The sequence below is a fragment of the Scyliorhinus canicula genome, chromosome 10 (assembly GCF_902713615.1).
Source record: "Scyliorhinus canicula chromosome 10, sScyCan1.1, whole genome shotgun sequence".
Classification (NCBI taxonomy): domain Eukaryota; kingdom Metazoa; phylum Chordata; class Chondrichthyes; order Carcharhiniformes; family Scyliorhinidae; genus Scyliorhinus; species Scyliorhinus canicula.
Genome location: NC_052155.1, coordinates 147,713,283 through 147,732,839, shown reverse-complemented (window position 1 = coordinate 147,732,839; position 19,557 = coordinate 147,713,283). Strand labels below are relative to the sequence as shown.

At 46.2% G+C, this 19,557-nt stretch overlaps 1 protein-coding gene across 1 annotated transcript in view; it reads right to left on the bottom strand.

Annotated features, from left to right (window-relative positions):
- Nucleotides 1–19,557, bottom strand: part of LOC119972706 (serine/threonine-protein kinase DCLK1-like) — a 95,884-nt gene that overhangs the window by 37,407 nt on the left and 38,920 nt on the right. Inside the window, exon 2 of the mRNA XM_038809848.1 lies at nt 745–2,546. Coding sequence (XP_038665776.1) covers nt 745–2,546 — 1,802 coding nt within the window. The remainder of the gene's footprint in view (nt 1–744; nt 2,547–19,557) is intronic.

The window sequence follows — 19,557 nt, the reverse complement described above, 5'->3', positions numbered from 1 at the left end:
CTCCCCTCCCCTCCCCTCCCCCCCTCCCTCCCCTCCCCCCTCCCTCCCCTCCCCTCCCCTCCCCCCTCCCTCCCCTCCCCTCCCCTCCCCCCCTCCCTCCCCTCCCCTCCCTCCCTCCCCTCCCCCCCTCCCTCCCCTCCCCTCCCTCCCCTCCCCTCCCCTCCCCCCCCTCCCCTCCCCTCCCCCCTCCCCTCCCCTCCCTCCCCTCCCCTCCCCTCCCCCCCCTCCCCTCCCCTCCCCCCCCCTCCCCTCCCCTCCCCCCCCTCCCTCCCCTCCCCCCCCTCCCCTCCCCTCCCCCCTCCCTCCCCCCCCTCGGGTTGCTGCTGCTGACGGCCAATTTTCCTACCGTTCTGCCAGGAAGTCAAGGAAAGGCTGCCACCGTCTAAATTGTTGATATATTCTTGACTAACAAGGGAGTCAAAGATTATTGGGGGTAGTCAGAATGTGGAATTGAGACCACAATGTGATCAGCCATGATCTTAATAAATGGCACAGCATGCTCAAGGGGCTGAATGGCCTCCTCCTGCTCCTAATCTGTTCGTACATATGTATCTTAAAGGAGAGATGGAGAGGTTTGAAGTGGGAATTCAAGGGCTTAAGAGCACTTGAGGTAGCAACCACCAATTGTGGGGGTGAAGGAAATTGTAGATTTAACACTGCAGAGTTCACTGGTCACGGATAAATTAGGAAGAATGCAACATTGAGATGACGTTTTCTGTAATGTAAAAACTTGTTTGTACTTACAAGAAGATTTTCTGGTTTCAAATCTCTATGTACGATGTTCTTGCTATGGATGTATGCTAAAGCATCACAAAGGTTGTTCATCATCAGAGCAGCGTTGTTTTCAGTAAATTTAACACTATCTGTAATTGCATCAAACAGGTCTCCTCCATGAATGTACTCCATAATCAGATATATCTCCTCTTCTGTCTCAAACTCCTCAATGAACCTCACAATATTAGGATGAGAAAGGCTCCTTACGATTGCAATTTCATTTTCAATCATAATCTCTTTTCCTTTTAACTTTGATTTATCAATGATTTTCACTGCGTACTCATACTCTGTATTCTTAAGCCGACATTCCTTTACTAATGCAAAGTTCCCATCTCCGATAGTCCTGCCAATTTCATAATAACGTTCAATTTCTCTGTGAGGTTTTGCTTGTTGATGTCTCGATAAAAGAAGCTCCGATTGTCTAGTGTGAATGCTATTGTCTTTTCTGATTAGAAGTTGCTCCGTTCTTATAGTTTTCACAGGACTTTCTTCCACTTCTTTACCACCCCTTATTTGTCCTTCCTCATTCTTTGAGGTTTCATGACCACAGTGACATTTTCTTGGGTCCTCTTGCTTTGTATTTTTACAGACTTCATATCTTACGCTGGGCAGTTTATTTTCTGTATCCCATTCATGGTCCTCTATTTGTCCTTGTTTCCTTTCAGACTTTACTTTCTCCCGGTGATCCAATCCTTTTTCCTCTTTAATTTTCTTCTGTCCACTCCTTATATTCTTCACTGGCTGCTCGCCTCCAATATCTATGTACGATTTCTCTTCTTTCCATCTACTTATCTTTCTTGCTTCCTCTCTCCTTTCCATTTCCTTAACCCCATAAGCCATTTTTTGTTTACCAGAGGCTTCTTCGCACTCAGATCCTCCTATCTGCAACACCGTTATTTCTTCTGTTCCTTTACATTCCTGTTCACCCGTTCCTACATCTTTCTTCATTTCTCTGTTATTCTCTTTTTGTTTATGCTGCTTCTCGTTTTTGTTGGTTTGCCATTTCTCCATTTCGTCCTCTTCCCTGTCAAAGCTTCTCTCCACCTGCTGCCTTACTTTCTCCTCCAGCTCCCTGTTCTCTCTTTCCCACCTCTCCTGCTCCCATTTCCGAGCTTTCTCTCTTTCTTGTTGTCCCACTCTGGTTCTGACCTCGTCCATCTTTTTTGTAATTTGTCTTTCAGAAGGGGCAAGCTCGCTATGCTCAAACTCAGCAGTTGCTTTTAATCCCATCTCGTCGTACCTGTGATGTTTCTCCGAATGACACCAGTGTCGCTGGATCAAACTTTGGGCACATGGATTGTTGGGGTAGAGTTCTTCTAAGACTTTCTGTATATCGTTCAGTGTGAGCTGCCCTCTCCCAGCAGCAAGAAATACATCATCGCCTCTGTAGAAGTCAGAAATACTTCTCACTTCTTTCCCTTTCAAAGTGTAGAGTTTCTTCACACATTCCCTTTTGCCACGGAGGTGCCCCAAAGCTTCTGCAATGTCACTAACAAGTTGCTCGAACGTCTGTGTGCAGCGTCTATTCAAAAGAATGGTCACCTTCTTATGTGATTGCCCATCTGCTTTTATTACCGTCATTATCCTAGGCTTTGCAGGGCTGGGCTTAGAATGCACAGCGTGACAGCAGCTCCTTTTATGAATGACTGCATTGCAATTAGTTGCATCGGACAATGACTGTCCAAAGGTTCCTCGCCCTATGGGTGGATAGGTGGCTCGCAGGTTAACTTCCCGGTGCTCCCTGCTTAAGTCACTAAACAAGGCTTGTTTCTCTGGAAAAGAGAAGATTGAAGAATTTAGTCTTGAATATTACAACATCTGTTTTCAAAATTTAGAATCAGAGCAACTCCACAAATGAACACTTCCTTGCATGACTGTACGATATAGAAGTCCCTTACATATGAATTAAATTTTCCTTTGTACTGTGCTCATACTGTGGATGGGAAGAGAGGTTTCGCGATAGCTGTTTAGAGTTTTAGTTCATCTATTTGTCATCAAATGCAATTTATAAATTAACCTCAAGTGTCACACCGGCAATCATTCATGGAATTTAACGCACAGTTCTGAATCTTAAGCAAGCCTCTTTCATAGAAATTACAGTGCAGAAGGAGGCCATTTGTCTGCACCGGCTCTTGGAAAGAGCACCTTACCCAAGTCCACACCTCCACCCGAACCCCATAACCCAGTTTCCCCACCCAACACTAAGGGCAATTTGGACACTAAGGGCAATTTAGCATGGCCAATCCACCTAACCTGCACATCTTTGGACTGTGGGAGGAAACCGGAGCACCTGGAGGAAACCCACGCACACATGGTGCGAACGTGCAGACTCCACACAGACAGTCACCCAAGCCGCGAATCGAACCTGGGACCTGGAGCTGTGAAGCATTTGTGCTAACCACTCTGCTACCGTGCTGCCCCTCTTTATCTTATCAGTAGAAATTTTGCGCCAACACAGAAGCTTAAAGTGACCGATTTTTGATTGCAATTTCTGGGAACTGCAGCCTTACCACAAGGCCAATGGTATCAATGGGAGGTCAGATCAATTTTCATAACTGACCTTCAAATAAACACTCCGAGATCATCCTTCATTGCCTTTTGTAGGCTCACTTGAGAGGGTGAGAAATCGTGTGCACTGGCTACTTCTTAAACCCAGTCATCATCTCTTCAAGATGAGGGAGAATTCTCTGTGTGACGGTGAGGAGACATTGTGACACTGCACAGCAGGAAGCATGACGATTGATTGATTCATTAATTGATTTATTGTCACATTCCCGAAGTACAGTGAAAAGCATTTTTCTGCGGCTAAGGGAATGTATGCAGAATGTACCCAATAGACAAAAAGAATAATCGATAAATAGTGATTGGTTACAGTGTGGAACAAGGACCAAACAAAGCAAATACATGAGCGAGAATAGCATAGGGTGTTGTGAATAGTGTCTTGCAGGGAGTAGATCAGTCCGAGGGAGAGTTGTTGAGAAGGCTTGTAGCTGTGGGGAAGAAGCTGTTCCTATGTCTGAATGTGCGGGTCTTCAGACTTCTGTATCTTCTGCCTGATGGAAGGGTCTGGAAGAGGGAAAAGCCTGGGTGGGAGAGGCCCCTGGGGATAATGCTGTTTGCCTTCCTGAGGCAGTGGGAGGTGTAGACAGAATCAATGGTAGGGTGGCAAGCTTGTGTGATGCAGATCGTGGGTCGAGCAGTTGCCGCTAGACAACCACTAGACCAGGGGTGGGCAAACTTTTCCGTGCAAGGGCCACATTCAGAAATTCACAATTTTAAAGGGCCGCATAGTATACTAAGTAAAATAATTACTTCACCCGGTTATGATTCTGGGCGCCTCATATAGAACATAGAACATAGAAGAGTACAGCACAGAACAGGCCCTTCGGCCCTCGATGTTGTGCCGAGCAATGATCACCCTACTCAAGTCAACGTATCCACCCTATACCAGTAAGTAACCCAACAGCCCATTTTTTTTTTTTTAATGACTTGGTGGGCCGCATAAAGACCTTTGGCGGGCCGCATGCGGCCGTAGTTTGCCCACCCCTGCACTAGACTCAGATTATCAGATACTGCTGAGGAAGCTATCATGGAGATAATCAGGACCAGGAAAGAAGCTATGTTTCCTTCACATGGACAATGGTTAAGTTTTTTTAAATATAAATTTAGAGTACCCAATTAATTTTTCCAATTAAGGGGCAATTTAGTGTGGCCAATTCACCTACACTGCACATCTTTCGGGTTGTGGGGGCGAAACCCACGCAAACACGGGGAGAATGTGCAAACTCCACACGGACAGTGACTCAGAGCCAGGATCGAACCTGGGACCTCGGCGCCGTGAGGCAGCAGGGCTAACCCACGACAATGGTTAAGTTAACCAGCATTAATGGAGGGAGATGGCTGGACATGTCAACACCATCTGGAAGAAACTTATGATTTTATCAGGATTATTGAGGTGAGTCCTCTCCACATCTTCCTTGCTTTGTGGACAATTCTACAAACATCAGACTTTGGCCCCATCACAAGCAATGCCTGCCTCCTTTGCCTGACTAATTTCCCCTTCATTCATAGTGGACAAATTCATTACACCTCCTTCAGGCTCCACTCAAACTGAACACCTGCCCTCACAATAGCTTCTCATTCTTCCTTTCATTTGTTACATCTTTTCCTCTAAACTGTTCAACATTACACACACCAACTGACTCACTGTTCTTGCAGAAGCTGGCACAGAATCAGAGTATCCTTAAAATAGGAAGTGGTCCTGCCTCTTTGCAAGCTTTGACCCTAATGGAGTAAGCAGCCATCGACATTATTGGCAGGCAGGGCCTGTCACATTGTAGACCGCAAGATTTAAGGTATTCCACAACAGGGTATTTGGGGATTAATGTTTCCTCTTCTCTTTCAATTTAACTCTCTAGCTTACATATTATTGGACTCGAGAAAGTAGTCAAGGATCAGGCGTAGGTAGTTCTGTTCATGGGCGTTATTGAAGATCTTATACGGCCGAGACAGGAGACTGCCTATCCTTAACTCAAGGAGTTGGTCAGTCTCGTCTCGATGTACAAGTGCAAAACTAGAGGTTATATACATTTAAGACCCTTATTAAATCATATGTCATAGAATTTACAGTGCAGAAGGAGGACATCCGGCCCATCGAGTCTGCACCGGCTCTTGGAAAGAGCACCCTACCTAAGCCCACACCTCCACCCTATCCCCGTAACCCAGCAACCCCATCTAACCTAAGGGCAATTTAGCATGGCCAATCCACCTAACTTGCACATCTTTGAACTGTGGGATGAAACCGGAGCACCCGATGGAAACCCACGCAGACACGGAGAGAATGTGCAGACTCCGCACAGACAGTGACCCAAGCGGGAATCGAACCTGGGACCCTGGCGCTGTGAAGCCACAGTGCTAACCACTATGCTACCGTGCTGCCAGTACCCCTCCCACTGTCCTGTATCCCATTTTATCTTTAACATTGGCCGATGATGTTATTCTTCCAAATATTCAAGAGGTTTTTGTAACATAGGAATGATAAAAAGTCACATATGCCAGACACCTCTGTTAGCCTATCGGTCCTTTGAAACTTAGAAGACATTTATGGCTTCCCGTAAATGGCTGAGGCTAGCTGCCTAGGTTGCTGAAAACAGGATACAACAGTGTCTCGTTCCCTAATCAGTTATCTCGCTATGCGGTCCCATGCCTTCTCACTGTGGATGTTGGAAATTGGAATCAGTCACTTTACATTTAAAACAGAATACTACACAATACTAATACAGAAAGATTAAAATGCAAATTGTACTTAAATCTTTTCAGTGAGTATAATATAAGTGCAGAGCAATAGGCACTGCTTAAAATGCATACATAATGTGGAACAATAATGATCTAAAGAATTGTACTATTTCGAATTAATCACATATTGTTCCAAAGTTTAGTTCTAACACAAAGTTAAAAGGTAATTGCTTCTTCTTAGCATTTATGGAGTAAACTAATGTGAAGAACATCTGTTGTTATACTTCTCGCCCTTGCACCCAGTCTCCTGTTGATTATTCCTTCTGTTGCTAACAAATGTACATACTCCAGTCTCCTTGAAGGACCGAGACTCCTCCAGTGATTGTTCGTTGTTCGTTAGCCGGGTCTCAGGCCTTAAATCAATGATTATCACAACCAGTATTTCGGTTTAGAGGAGGTGTAGTTTAGCTGAGCCGTTTGGGGAACATGTCCAACAGAACAAATGTTAACAAAGCAGAATTCAATGAAGTTTCTGTCAGAGGGCCATGGATTATGTCTGAAGGTGTCTGGGACAAATGTTAACAAGACAGAAGTTAGATGACCATGAGTAATATCTGGGAGCGAGCATGGCAAATAAGGGGCAAATCTCCTACGGTTATATGAGGTTTTCATGTGTTGTCCAAGATGGGAGTTCTGCCAAATTGACAAAATCTCAATCTGTTCGGACCAGTCCAAGAGGGGGCCACTTAAAGTTCGAATCCTTCAATACTCACACGCACCCTGTACAGCAACTGCATTTAAAAATCATCGAATGGTTGCATTTGACACATGTCCATACCAGCTCTTTAGAGGAAACACTCCGCTAGTCTTACTCCCTCAGCTTTTCCCCAAAGCTTGTATATTTTTTCTCTTCAAGTTCTTTGCCAGTTCCCTTTTGAAAGCTGTGATTGAATGGGGCCTTCATCAAACCGTCAGGCAGTGCACTCTATTTCATCTTGTGTTCAGGCACTAGATGGAGATCTTTAAAATTTGACTGCCTCCCTAAGAAAGCTACTTAAGACTGATTCGCAATACCGTTATTATTTATTTACAGCTCTATGCACATCTCAGTAACTTGACACAAGATTGTAGGTCTCCTTCCTTCCAGATCTGTTACTTAGTCATGTGACAATGCATCATAATTACAACGGTATCAGGTATCTGATGTTAACCCTTCACTCTACATTCCACTCCCCCCCCCCCCCCCCCCCCCCCCCCACCCTCCATCCATCCCAAGTCTTTATACCAATTATATATTGTTATAGCCCCCACGAGACCCATCGGGACGACACTGGGTCGTGCCTGGCTACAATACCTCCGGTAGGACTGTCAACAGAACTTTCGGATGGGCACTGGAGAGCTTTACGAAGTATTGGGGAAGTATCACGAATCCTTCCAGCAAGGCCAGGGCAAATTAAGGGAGCTGTGGCCAAAATATATGTGGACCCAGAGACCCAGTCCAAGTACTTCCGGGGCCCCTCGGTCCCCTATGCACTGCTGGCGAAAGTCGAGGACGAACTCAGCCAACTAGAAGGCCTCTGAACGTGTACCGTTTGCTGATTGGACAGAGTCGGTAGTCTCTGTACTAAAACCTGACAAAACCGTACGCCTGTGCAGTGACTATAAGTTGACCGTCAACAAGGCTTCCCGGCTGGACAGGTGCCCAATGCCGCAGGTAGAAGACATGTACGCAAAGTTAGCTGGGGGTCATTCCTTTTCTAGGCTCAACATGAGCCACGCTTAACTCCAGCTGGAGCTGGATACCGATTCCAGGTGTTGGGTAACCAATAATACCCACAGGGGCCTCTACGAAAACACAAAACAGCCATTTGAAGTGTCATCAGCTTGTGCAATTTTTCAGCACGTTATGGAGAACATCCTGAGAGGGCAATAGCGTGTGGTGGTCTTCTTGGACGACATCCTAGTTACTGGAGCCACGGAAAGGGAGCGCCTGAGCAACTTGGAGGAAGTCCTCTGCTGATTTTCCAAGACGGGCATCCACCTCAAGAGAAGAAAGTCCAAATGTTATGGCAAGGAAGTTACATACTTGGGGTATTGTGTGGACCTGGATAGCCTAAAGCTGGTAGATGAGAAGGTAGATGAAGTAAAAGATATTGGCGCACAAGTACACAGGTACCTAAATGCAGCAATTTAAGTCGACAAAATTGTAAAAAAAAGCATATGGAATGCTGTCCTTCATTGTCAGAGGTATAGAATCTAAAGGTAAGAATATAATGTTGGAATTGTATAAAACACTGGTGAGGCCACAATTGGAGTATTGTGTGCAGTCCTGGTCACATTACAGGAAGGACGTGATTGTTCTGGAGAGAGTGCAGAGGAGGTTTACCAGAATGTTGCCAGGACAAGAAAAGTGTAGCTTTGAGGAGAGATTGGTTAGATTGGGGTTATTTTCCTTGGAACAAAAAAGGCTGAGAGGTGACTTAATTGAGATGTATAAAATTATGAGGAGAACAGATTCTTTCTCTTGGTGGAGAATTCTAGAACCAGAGGATATAGATTCAAGATAAGTGGTGGAAGGTGTAGAGGGATCGAGGAAGGACTATTTTACAAAGAGGGTAGTGGAATTTGCTGCCCAAGTTGGTGGTAGAGGCAGAGACCCTAAACTATTTTAAAAAGTACCTGGATCTGCACCTTAAGTGCTGTAAGATACAGGGCTATGGACAGGGTGCAGGAAAATGGGATTAAAGTGCACCCGGGTGTCCTCGGGGCTGGCATGGACAAGATGGGCTGAATGGCATCCTTCTATGCTGTAACTTTTCTATGATGCGGGCAATTAGGCAAGCCCCCACTTCAGAAAACACGGCAGAGTTACAGCCTTGTAAACTATTACAGGAAATTTATTCCTGGCCTAGCCCATCCTCGCCCGCTGCGCGCATTGCTGAAGAAGCACCAAGAATGGGTGAGGAAAGTGCCTCAGGAGGAAGCTTTTGCCAGGGCGAAGCAGCAGATAACATCATCCGGATTATTGAGACATTCTGACCCCATAAAACTTTGTTGGTGATGTGCGACACCTCGCCTTTTGGAATCAGAGCTGTGTTATCCCACCACGTGGCTGACAGAAGACAGAATCGGATAACATTTGTTTTCAGAGACATTGGCCTCTACAGAGCATAATTGTGCCAAGATAGAAAAAGAAGGATCGGCCGTCATTATCGCGGTGAAGAAATTTCATCAGTATGCGTATAGGTGCCGATTCACCATTGTAACAGAGCACAAGCCATTGCTAGGGCTTTTAAAAGAGAATAAAGCGATCCTGCCAATAGCGTCTGACCAGATTCAGCGTTGGGTCCTGTTGCGAGCAGTGTATGAGTAAAACTTCAGGCATCGTCCAGACACGCAAATTGCAGGGTCCCACTGCCGAGGCACCCCTCCCCTTCCCCCCACTTCCTTCCCCCTGTGGTAATCGTAGATTTACTAGATACAAAAACAATAGCAAACACCAGAGAGAGAGCCATATAAATAGACGGGGACAGGAAGTGAGGAGACACTTCACACAGGGCAGAACTTGGAGCAACACAGATACACCCACACGCCAGCTAGGAACACTGAAGGTAACCTTAGGAAACAGCTCTGAAGAGTGAACGAACTTACAATAAAGCATCTTCTCCACATTTGAGACTACGAGCTTTATTAAGACACGAGTAACAACACATGGTACCCAGGAGTGGCTTCAGACGCTTACTACAGGACAACTCAGTGGCAGATACAGAAAGCTCAAAATGGCATGGAAATCTCCTACTGGACATTTGACTTGGGAAGACATCGCTAATTCGAGGATGTGGATTGGATACCCAGAGCAGCTAGACCTGACTGGCAATGTAAGAGGTGTCTGGAAAAGGTTTAAACAAATGTTTGATTTGGATCTCGTAGCTAATGAGGTACAAGACGCCTCCGACAACATTAAAATAGCAATTCTCACCGCAGGGCCTGTAAATAGGAAAGTGTATAATGAATTTAAATACTCAAAAGATGAAGACAGAAACAGCTTACAAACGTTACTAAACAAATTTGAAGAGTACTGTGAGAAATTTGAACAGCAAGACATACTCAGAGTCCAAACTGCAGAGAGACTGAGTGATGCAAAACTTTAAAAATCACGAAAAGAACAAGAAATCGCGAATGAAAAGTACAGATCAAAAAGAAGAAATAACAAGAATTTCTCACAAAGCCAAAACGCTGAAACCCAGTCCAGATCGGGAAGAGAAGGTAACTTACAACTTTTAGAAATCCAGTCCAGATGGGACAGAAAAATCGCTGAAATCCGCGAAAAAATGGCGTCGGAGCACATTTTGCAGTCTCCGGTAAGCAAAGAACTACAAATTGCGTCTGCGCATGCGCCGGAACCGGAAGCCGCGCATGCGCAGTTTAAAAAATATCGCGGTACCGATCGTTATGCGCATGCGCCGGAACCGGACGCCGCGCATGCGCAGTTCAAAAAATATCGCGGTGCCGATTGTTATGCGCATGCGCAAGCCGCGCATGCGCAGTCAAAAAAAGTGTCGGTCGCGGATCGTAATGCGCATGCGCACGCCGCGCATGCGCAATGGAAACAAAACCGCACAGTGAAGGAAGAAGGCCGATTTGCGCGTGCGCAATGCATTCCTGCGCGTGACGTCATGACGTCTGAGCATCCCGACCACGCCCACTTAAAAGGGAAATGCCCGAAAATTGAAAACAAGACACTTAAAGTGGTAAACACAAATTTTCTTGCCTCAGAACACAGAAAAACGCCTGAACTTAAACCAACAGTTAAAAACAACTTGCACAACACCCTTAAAAAAGCAGTCTGCACCACCCAAAGTGAAGAGAACAAAAAGAATTCCGAAACAACAAAAGATGATTTGTTTTTCGAAGATTACCACTCAGACATGGCTGAGTCAGTCGGATATGCTTATCACAGCATCAGCGACCCGGTCGCAAAGTTCAACACGAATCAACTCGTGGTAGAAGAATCCAACCAGGATGATTTGGTATTCGGAGAATACTACTCAGACACAGCTGAGTCAGTCGGATATGCTTATCACAGCATCAGCGACACGGTCACAAAGTTCAACACGAATCAACTCGTGGTAGAAGAAGCCAACGAAGATGAAATGGGTTTCAAAGAATACTACTCAGACATGGAGGAGTTATTTGGACATGCTGATCACAGCATCAGCGACACCGTTGCAAAGCTCAACATGACTCTACTCATGGTAGATGAATCCAACACCATGATGCCATGGCAGCTCGTCGATACATTGGATGACAGCAATACCCTAGACGAAGACGACGCCACACAGAGAGCACAGGAAGACTCCACAGAGCGAGCGATGACAGGCTCCATAGTGCGAGTGATGAAAGACTCCAAAAGGGATGCAAGCAAACACTCCCTGGCGAACACCATGCATGAACAAGACCATGAAGGTAAACCCGCTGTATCTGAGCAACCGCAAGCAGACTATGAAAGTCTACCAAGCTCACAGCAACAAGAAGAAGACAACGTACATCTAACCACTGACACCATGCATGCGCAAGACCATGAAGGTCAACCTGCCATATCTGAGCAACCACAAGCAGACTATGAAAGTCTAACAAGCTCACATGAACAAGAAGAAGACAATGCACCTCTACCCACTGCATGCGAAGACAGTGACAAGGTGATCACACTCGACGTACAGGATCACAGCGAGACTGACAGTTCTCAGCTTGTCTGTACCGAAGCACAGAGCGAAAACAGTAACAAGGTGATCGCACTCGACGTACAGGATCACAGCGAGACTGACAGTTCTCAGCTTGTCTGTACAGAAGCACAGAGTCGGGCCACCCAAGAGTCCAGAGAGACCAAGCCGAAAGAAAACATGCAGATTTTGACTCCAGAAGAGGAGCACCTGGAGTCCAGAGAGACCAAGCCGAAAGAAACCATGCAGATTCTGACTCCAGAAGAGGAGCACCTGGAGTCCAGAGAGACCAAGCAAAAAGAAACCATGCAGATTTTGACTCCAGAAGAGGAGCACCTGGAGTCCAGTGAGACAACATCAACAGAAATCATGAAGATTTCAACTCCAGAAGCGGAGCACCAAGAGTCTAGAGAGACCACGTCAAGTGAAATCATGCAGATTTGGACTCCAGAACAGGAGCGCCAAGAGTCCGGAGACACCACGTCAACTGAAATCATGCAGATTTGGACTCCAGAAGAGGAGCGCCAGAGGTCCACAGACACCACGTCAATTGTAATCATGGAGGTTTTGACTCCAGAAGAGGAGCGCCAAGAATCCAGAGACACCGCGTCAAATGGAATCGAGAAGAATTTGACTCCGGAAGAGGAGCACCAAGAAAGCAAAGATGAGGAATCCAATTCTCCACAAATGATTGATGTCACCTGCACCGATGCAACATCAGATCATTCGCACCACTCTCGAGACGAAATGCTCAATGACTCAAATTATCCACTCGGGACACGAATAGAGTATAACAAGAAAAACAACAGTCAAAAGAAGCACAGCAGAAACGGGACAAACAACAGCAAGAACAAAAGCAACATGAAGCGCGACAAGACCAACAACAATAGCAAGAAGCACAGCAGAAACGAGAACGACAACAGAAAGAACAAAAGCAACATGAAGCGCGACAAGACAAACAACAAAGTCAGGCACAAAGATAGCGACAACGACAGAGACAGAGACAACAAGAACGGCAACGAAAACAACAAAGTCAGGAACAAAGATAGCGACAACACCAAAGACAGAAACGACAAAAACAGCAACACGAACGGCAACGAAAACAACAAAGTCAGGAACAACGACAGTGCCAACACCAAAGACAGAAACGACAAAAACAGCAACAAGTACGGCAACGAAAACAACAAAAACAGGAACGACAGAAACAACAGCAATGAAACAACGACTTGTACACAATGGTACTACTCGGCACATGAAGGACAATGCCACAGCTCACTGCAAAACGATGACAAGACTACAAACATGTCATGGGATGACAACGAATCGCACAAACTCACGTCTGCTCCAGAACGAGCAAGCACACCAGCATCCAAGGCGGATGAGACAATAAATCAACACCACAAGCACAGAAAAAAAGTCCATGCCAGTCAACATCAGTGAGGGGACCATGCAAACACCTCGGGATTATGCAGTGGGTACTTAAAATAACAAGGAACACCAACAACATTCACAGCGGACTTGCAATATCAATATCACCACGTCATCAACAACAAAATGAAAAAAAAAAGCTCTGAACAAATTCATCAAGTTTGGACTCATAAATGTTTTTATTAAGATTGGACATATAACTACATTGGCTTTGTACAATATGCAATAGCACCATCACCTGCATAGATACGCATATCATAAGTAACTGTTTTCTATAATTTTCTTTAACGATGTACAGCAAATATGTAAAGAGAAAAAGGGGGATGTGGTAATCGTAGATTTACTAGATACAAAAACAATAGCAAACACCAGAGAGAGAGCCATATAAATAGACGGGGACAGGAAGTGAGGAGACACTTCACACAGGGCAGAACTTGGAGCAACACAGATACACCCACACGCCAGCTAGGAACACTGAAGGTAACCTTAGGAAACAGCTCTGAAGAGTGAACGAACTTACAATAAAGCATCTTCTCCACATTTGAGACTACGAGCTTTATTAAGACACGAGTAACAACACACCCCCCTCCCCCCACTTCCTTCCCCCTTCCCCCCCACTTTTCCACCGAGAACCAACAAAGTCACTTTGACACTTACCTTTATTGCCACCTTGCCAGTCACCGCCACCCAGATTCGCAACTGGGCGCATAAAGACTTTGTATTGGCGAAGGTACGCCACATTGCTTTACACGGGGGGCCAGCAAAGGGAACCACCGGAAGAACTACGGGCCTTTCAAGCCAAAATGCAGGAGCTCAGTGCGGAAGACGGCATCCGTCTGTGAGGGGCTCGCGTCGTGGTCACACGCCGGGATAGAGGTGCCGTTCTTCAGGATCTACACAACAGACACCCAGGGGTGTCGAAAATGAAAATGCTAGTCCGCAGCTACGTGTGGTGGCCAGGCCTGGATGGCATGATCGAGCGACTGGCCCACAGTGCACCACATGCCATGAACAGCAGAAGGTCCTGCCAGCCACCCCGCTGCATCCATGGGAATACCTAGGTAGCCCTTGGTTGCTCCTACATGCCAATTTCGCCGGGCCTGTCCAAGAGTCAATGTTTCTCCTCATGATTGACGTCCATTCCAAATGGCGGGAAGTCCACCAGATGTCACCCACGACATCGAAGGCGATGGCTGAGAAGCTACGGCTCACCTTTAGCACCCATGGCATTCCGGAGCTGTTAGTCACTGACGAAGGCACCCCCTTCACCGGCGAAGAATTTGGAGGGTTGATGAAAACAAATGGGGTGCGGCACACGTGGCCCCATATCACCCTTCCTCGAATGGGCTAGCTCGTCAAGAGAGGAATGAAGAAGCAGACACCAGATTCTGTCGAAACTCACCTGGCAAGGTTTCTGTTCAGCTGTTGGACCCACACCACATGCCACGACCGGCGTGGCACCGGCAGAACTGCTAATGGGCCGGAGGTTCAGGATACGCCTCAGCCTCACGTACCCTGATATTGGCGGGAAAGTACAACATGGCCAGGACCTGCAGAAGCGAAGCCAAGGCAGGTAAATGCGGACCAAGAGGTTGAAACCAGGGGACCCAGTATACGTCGGGAACTTCGGGGACGGTGCCTGAGAGATCCCAGGGACAGTGGTACAGCAGACTGAACCTGTTTTGTACCAGGTAAAGGCACGGGAACGGAAGGTGCGGAAGCACCTTGACCACCTCAGGAGCAGAGGCCCAGTGTTAGGCCAAGCCCCAGCAGAGGAACCATCTTCCAGACGCGCCCGACATATAGGGGCGTTGACCCCTTGGGGACCCCGACACCGAGATGCAAGAGGTGGTAGACTCTGACTCGGAAATGGAGACCAGGCGTCCGGGTTGTTCAACGGCGACCGGGCCAGGGATCAATTGCCGTGGTTGTAGCCCCCCCCCCCCCCCCCCCCCCATGGTAATTGAGGAAATGGCATTCCCTGACACGCTATATTCCCACGACCCATGGGGGAATGTTGGAGCCCCCACATGACCCACGGGACAATCCGATTACTCTCCCCATAAACTTCGCGGAGTACGAGCTTACTCACCGAATGGAGGAGGCACATCAGCGAGACAGGTAACTCAGGACCTTAAAAGCCAGTCCAGGTAGGAGCCGAGCTGCAGAGTGGTCCCCATTGGAATTGTTACTTGTACATACTTTACTTCTGGTAATAAATCATTTGTTTGACTCTCCTTTCCGGAATCCTCCTTGACTCCTAAGTATACATCCTCCTACACCCCGTCCCGAAGTCTCCGATTTCACAGGGCGAGTCTCTGTGCTGCCTTGATCAATCTCCCTGGTCTCCTTATTTCCATCGCCAATTCATTTTGTTTCATCTCCATTTCGTTTGCTCTTTCTTTTTTGCCTCAGCTCTCTTTCCTTTTTCTGCATCTCCATTTTTATTCTTTTTAATTTTCGTGCTCAAACTGCAACTAAACTGCAGCTGAACGACCCCATCAGAAAATGTCCCTGATGCTACACTACCTCGTGGACTCACCTGTGTTCCTAGCACCTCTTTTAAATTTAAATGTTGACCAATCACTTCAATTAACTCCATCTTCTTAGCTCTAGCTGGTACCTCTATTTTTAACTCTCCTGCCAATTCAACTAGCTTGTCTTCTCAACGCTTTTTAAATAAACCAAAGATAAGTCTGCCTCCTGAAGAAAGCAATGAGCAGCTTCCAGAGCCATTCTGTTATATCACAACAAACTGGTGTCTCTTTTTAAGCAATACTGTAACCCAAACTGCGCCCCCTACTGTTTCAAAGATCCCGGACGAGCCCTCAAATTATGTTACGATACCCTGGGTTAGTGCACGGTCAATTCCAGCCCCACGTACCCTGGAGTCACAACACAAGGGAATTAACCAATAATTCTCATAAAAATATCTTACGTCTTTGGCCCCTATTTGCCCAATAAGTACAGTCACTATGTTTGTAAGTTTAAACACGATTCCTATTTATTTATAACAAGGACTATCACTACCTGTTACCGAGCAGATGACAGCCTTTTGGGCCAATTCATTGGCCACCTGTCAAATCGATCAAACTGGGCCCCAGCCAGTCTCTGTCATTGGTGTCAGTCAGTTTACAACTCCAGTATGAACCAGCACAGACTAGCACAGTGATCTCTCCTGCTGCTGAAATCCTCTGCTTGAATTAAAGCCATAAGCCCCTTGCCTTAAAGGCACATGTCCATGAATCATCTATGAATCAACAATGCAACAGCAAAATAAAAGAAAGGGGAAATAAGAGAATAAACAGGAAGGATGCTTACAGATGAGAGCTAGTGGGACCCGAAGATCTGACCCGCGTGAACGGCTGCAAAATTCTGACCTTTTTTTCTATTTGTACGACCAAAGTCACACTTTGGCACAATGTACTCCTTCTGCCATCTTGTTGCCTGGTCACCGAGCCTCTCTATAACTCTTTGCAGTCTTCTTATGCCCTCCTTACAGTTTGCACTCCGGCCTAGCTTTATCTGGTCCGCAAGCATGGATATATTACTCCCAGTCTTTTCATTTGAGTCATTAGTTGTGAATAACAGAGCCCAGCACGGATGCTGTCAGGACTCCACAAGTCACAGCCTGCCCACCTGAAAATACCCATTTTATCTCCACTCTCTGCATCCTGTCTGTCAACCAATCCTCCATCCATCTTAATGTATTGCCTCCAACTCCATAAGCCTTTGCGTGCATATTTATAATTTGTGTAGCACCTTTATCTACCATATTAAATACATCCTCACATTTCTCTAATAAATTTGTCAAACACCATTTTCCTTTTATGCTGACTGCCTGATCAGACTCGGGTTGTCTTGTTACATTACTATGACTTCCTTAATAATTAATAATAGGGTCCAACAATTTCCCAACAACCGAGTTCCTTGTTTTTTTCTCTCCTTTCAACAATAACTTGTATTTATATAGGGCCTTTAACATAACAAAACAAAGGGCAGCACGGTGGCCTAGTGGTTAGCACAACCGCCTCACGGCGCTGAGGTCCCAGGTTCGATCCCGGCTCTGGGTCACTGTCTGTGTGGAGTTTGCACATTCTCCCCGTGTCTGCGTGGGTTTCGCCCCCACAACCCAAAAATGTGCAGAGTAGGTGGATTGGCCACACTAAATTGGCCAAATTTAATTGGAAAAAATAATTGGATAATCTAAATTTTAAAAAAACATAACAAAACATTTCAAGGTCCCTCACAGGAGCTTTATAAATCAAAAATATGACACGGAGATATCACTGTCCACACTGGACCTCAAAATGGACCCAGGTGAAATATCTAGCCCAAAGTATGAGTTACCAGAGTGGTGTTATTCTGAATACTTCCTTATGTATGCTAAATTAAATTAGTGAATTCCCTGCTTTACACATCTGTATCAGTGGGGTTATCAGCTCAGCGAATCCATTAAAATTTTCTCTTTCCAGAAGAAAATGCCGCGGAAACAGTAAAAAGAACTTATTTAACAGGAGTATTGAAAAAGGAGATTAAAGCAAAATCTTGAGGAGCGGCACAGTGGCATATTGGTTAGCACTGCTGTCTCATGGCACCAAAGGACTTGGATGCAATCCCGGCCCCGGGTCACTGTCCGTCTGGAGTTTGCACATTCTCCCGGTGTCTGCGTGGGTCTCACCCCCACAACCCAAAGCGATGTGGAGGGTCGGTGGATTGGCCATGCTAACTTGCCCCTTAATTGGAAAATCAAACAACTGGGTCCTCTAAATTTATTTATTTATTTTTAATCAAGCCACAGTTCAATTCTCTGGGTGCAATTTTGTCACTGTTTGGGCAGGAAGGTGGAGGGCAGCCTGTCAACAGCACTGACAGCTTTTCTGCCGCATTTCTAGATACCTTGGCAAAAATAATTAGGAGCTGATCCTACGACATCATGCTGGTGGGAAGAGCCCTCCCAGCAACTTAGGCTTTTAAACAATCTTAAAGGGCATCCCGACGTAAATGAAAAATAGTGAACCCCCCCCTACACAACACCCTCATCCCCACAATACATCCCCACCCAGCACATCCCTCCTCTGCCACCCCTCCCTACCACCACAAAACACCCCACCCCCATGCAACAACCCTCAGCACTGGCCCATCAGGATTCCTGTCAGGTCATTGACGGGGAGCGGGGATAATCACAACAGGAACTCCCGGCAGCAGAAAAGCCATTTTGGGACCCCCATGCAATTCTTTGCCCCCACTGCCATTCCTTCTCTTCAAAAACAGGATAAAAGGAGCAGAAAATGACCCCCCCCCCCCCTCCCCTCGACCCCTCCACAGATGCTGGCAGACCCACTGTTTTCAGCACCTTCTGTTTTTATTCTTATTGAAATAGGAGATCTGGTCTAAAGAGTAATGACGTCAATCTCTTCACTTCAGTGCTCTTTGATGTAATCAAAGAGAAGTCTGCCTTTCATTTTCTTCACAGATTGATTTGGACAAATCCTTCTTTCTCCAACAAAGGAGTATTATGTTAGCCCCCTCAGTATTTATTATCACTCTAATTCAATAACCCTTCAACATCTAGCACGTTATTAAATGGACTAATAGTGCTTTGAAGGCACTTTCACGTGTGCTTTCTTAAAGTGTGGAGTGTGTGGGTCTTCACCGTTACCAACATCAAGGCTGTGTGTCAGCCGGCTGTTTCGTGGGAAGGTTCCCAACTGATAGATTAGTTAGGGGTGCAGATAACACAGTGTCCCATAAAATCCAACCCACAGGAATAGGAGTCGGCCATTTAACACTTCAAGCCTGTTCCACCAGACAATCAAATCATGGCTGAACTATTCCACAGTTTAATTTACGTTTCTCCATCTAAAACAAATTTAATTTGGTCCAATATGGACAGCCATTTTGGTGGCAGTGTTACACAGCAAAGTCTGTGGCTTCTTACTAGATGTCCCCATTGCTGGTGATTTGCAGAACTGCTGAGTTGAACTCAGTGCATCTGCAGCTTGTCCCTCAGTTTTGAATCCTTAACCGTTACCAATATCAAGGCATTAGTCACTTCCCAATAGTGTGGAGCAGACTTTTGTCCATTGTTCCTGGGTGGAGTGCAAAGGGAGAATGTTCAGCAAAGATATCACAGGGTGTATTCTCCAATTCCCAACACCGCGATCGGAGAATGGAGCAGCCCCCCAAAAATGGGTTTGGCAGTCCCGCTGGTGGCTTCAGCATGCGACCCACCCACCTCGCAGCCCCCCACCCAAAGCCGATTTGCATCTATTTCAATTTAATTAACGGGCTGGAATGCCAATTTACCCCCACTCCCACCCCGTTATTCACCAACCCCCACAGGGGTCGGGTAATTGGGCAGGAGATTTAGAGGGGATTTGAGAAAAAACCTTTTCAT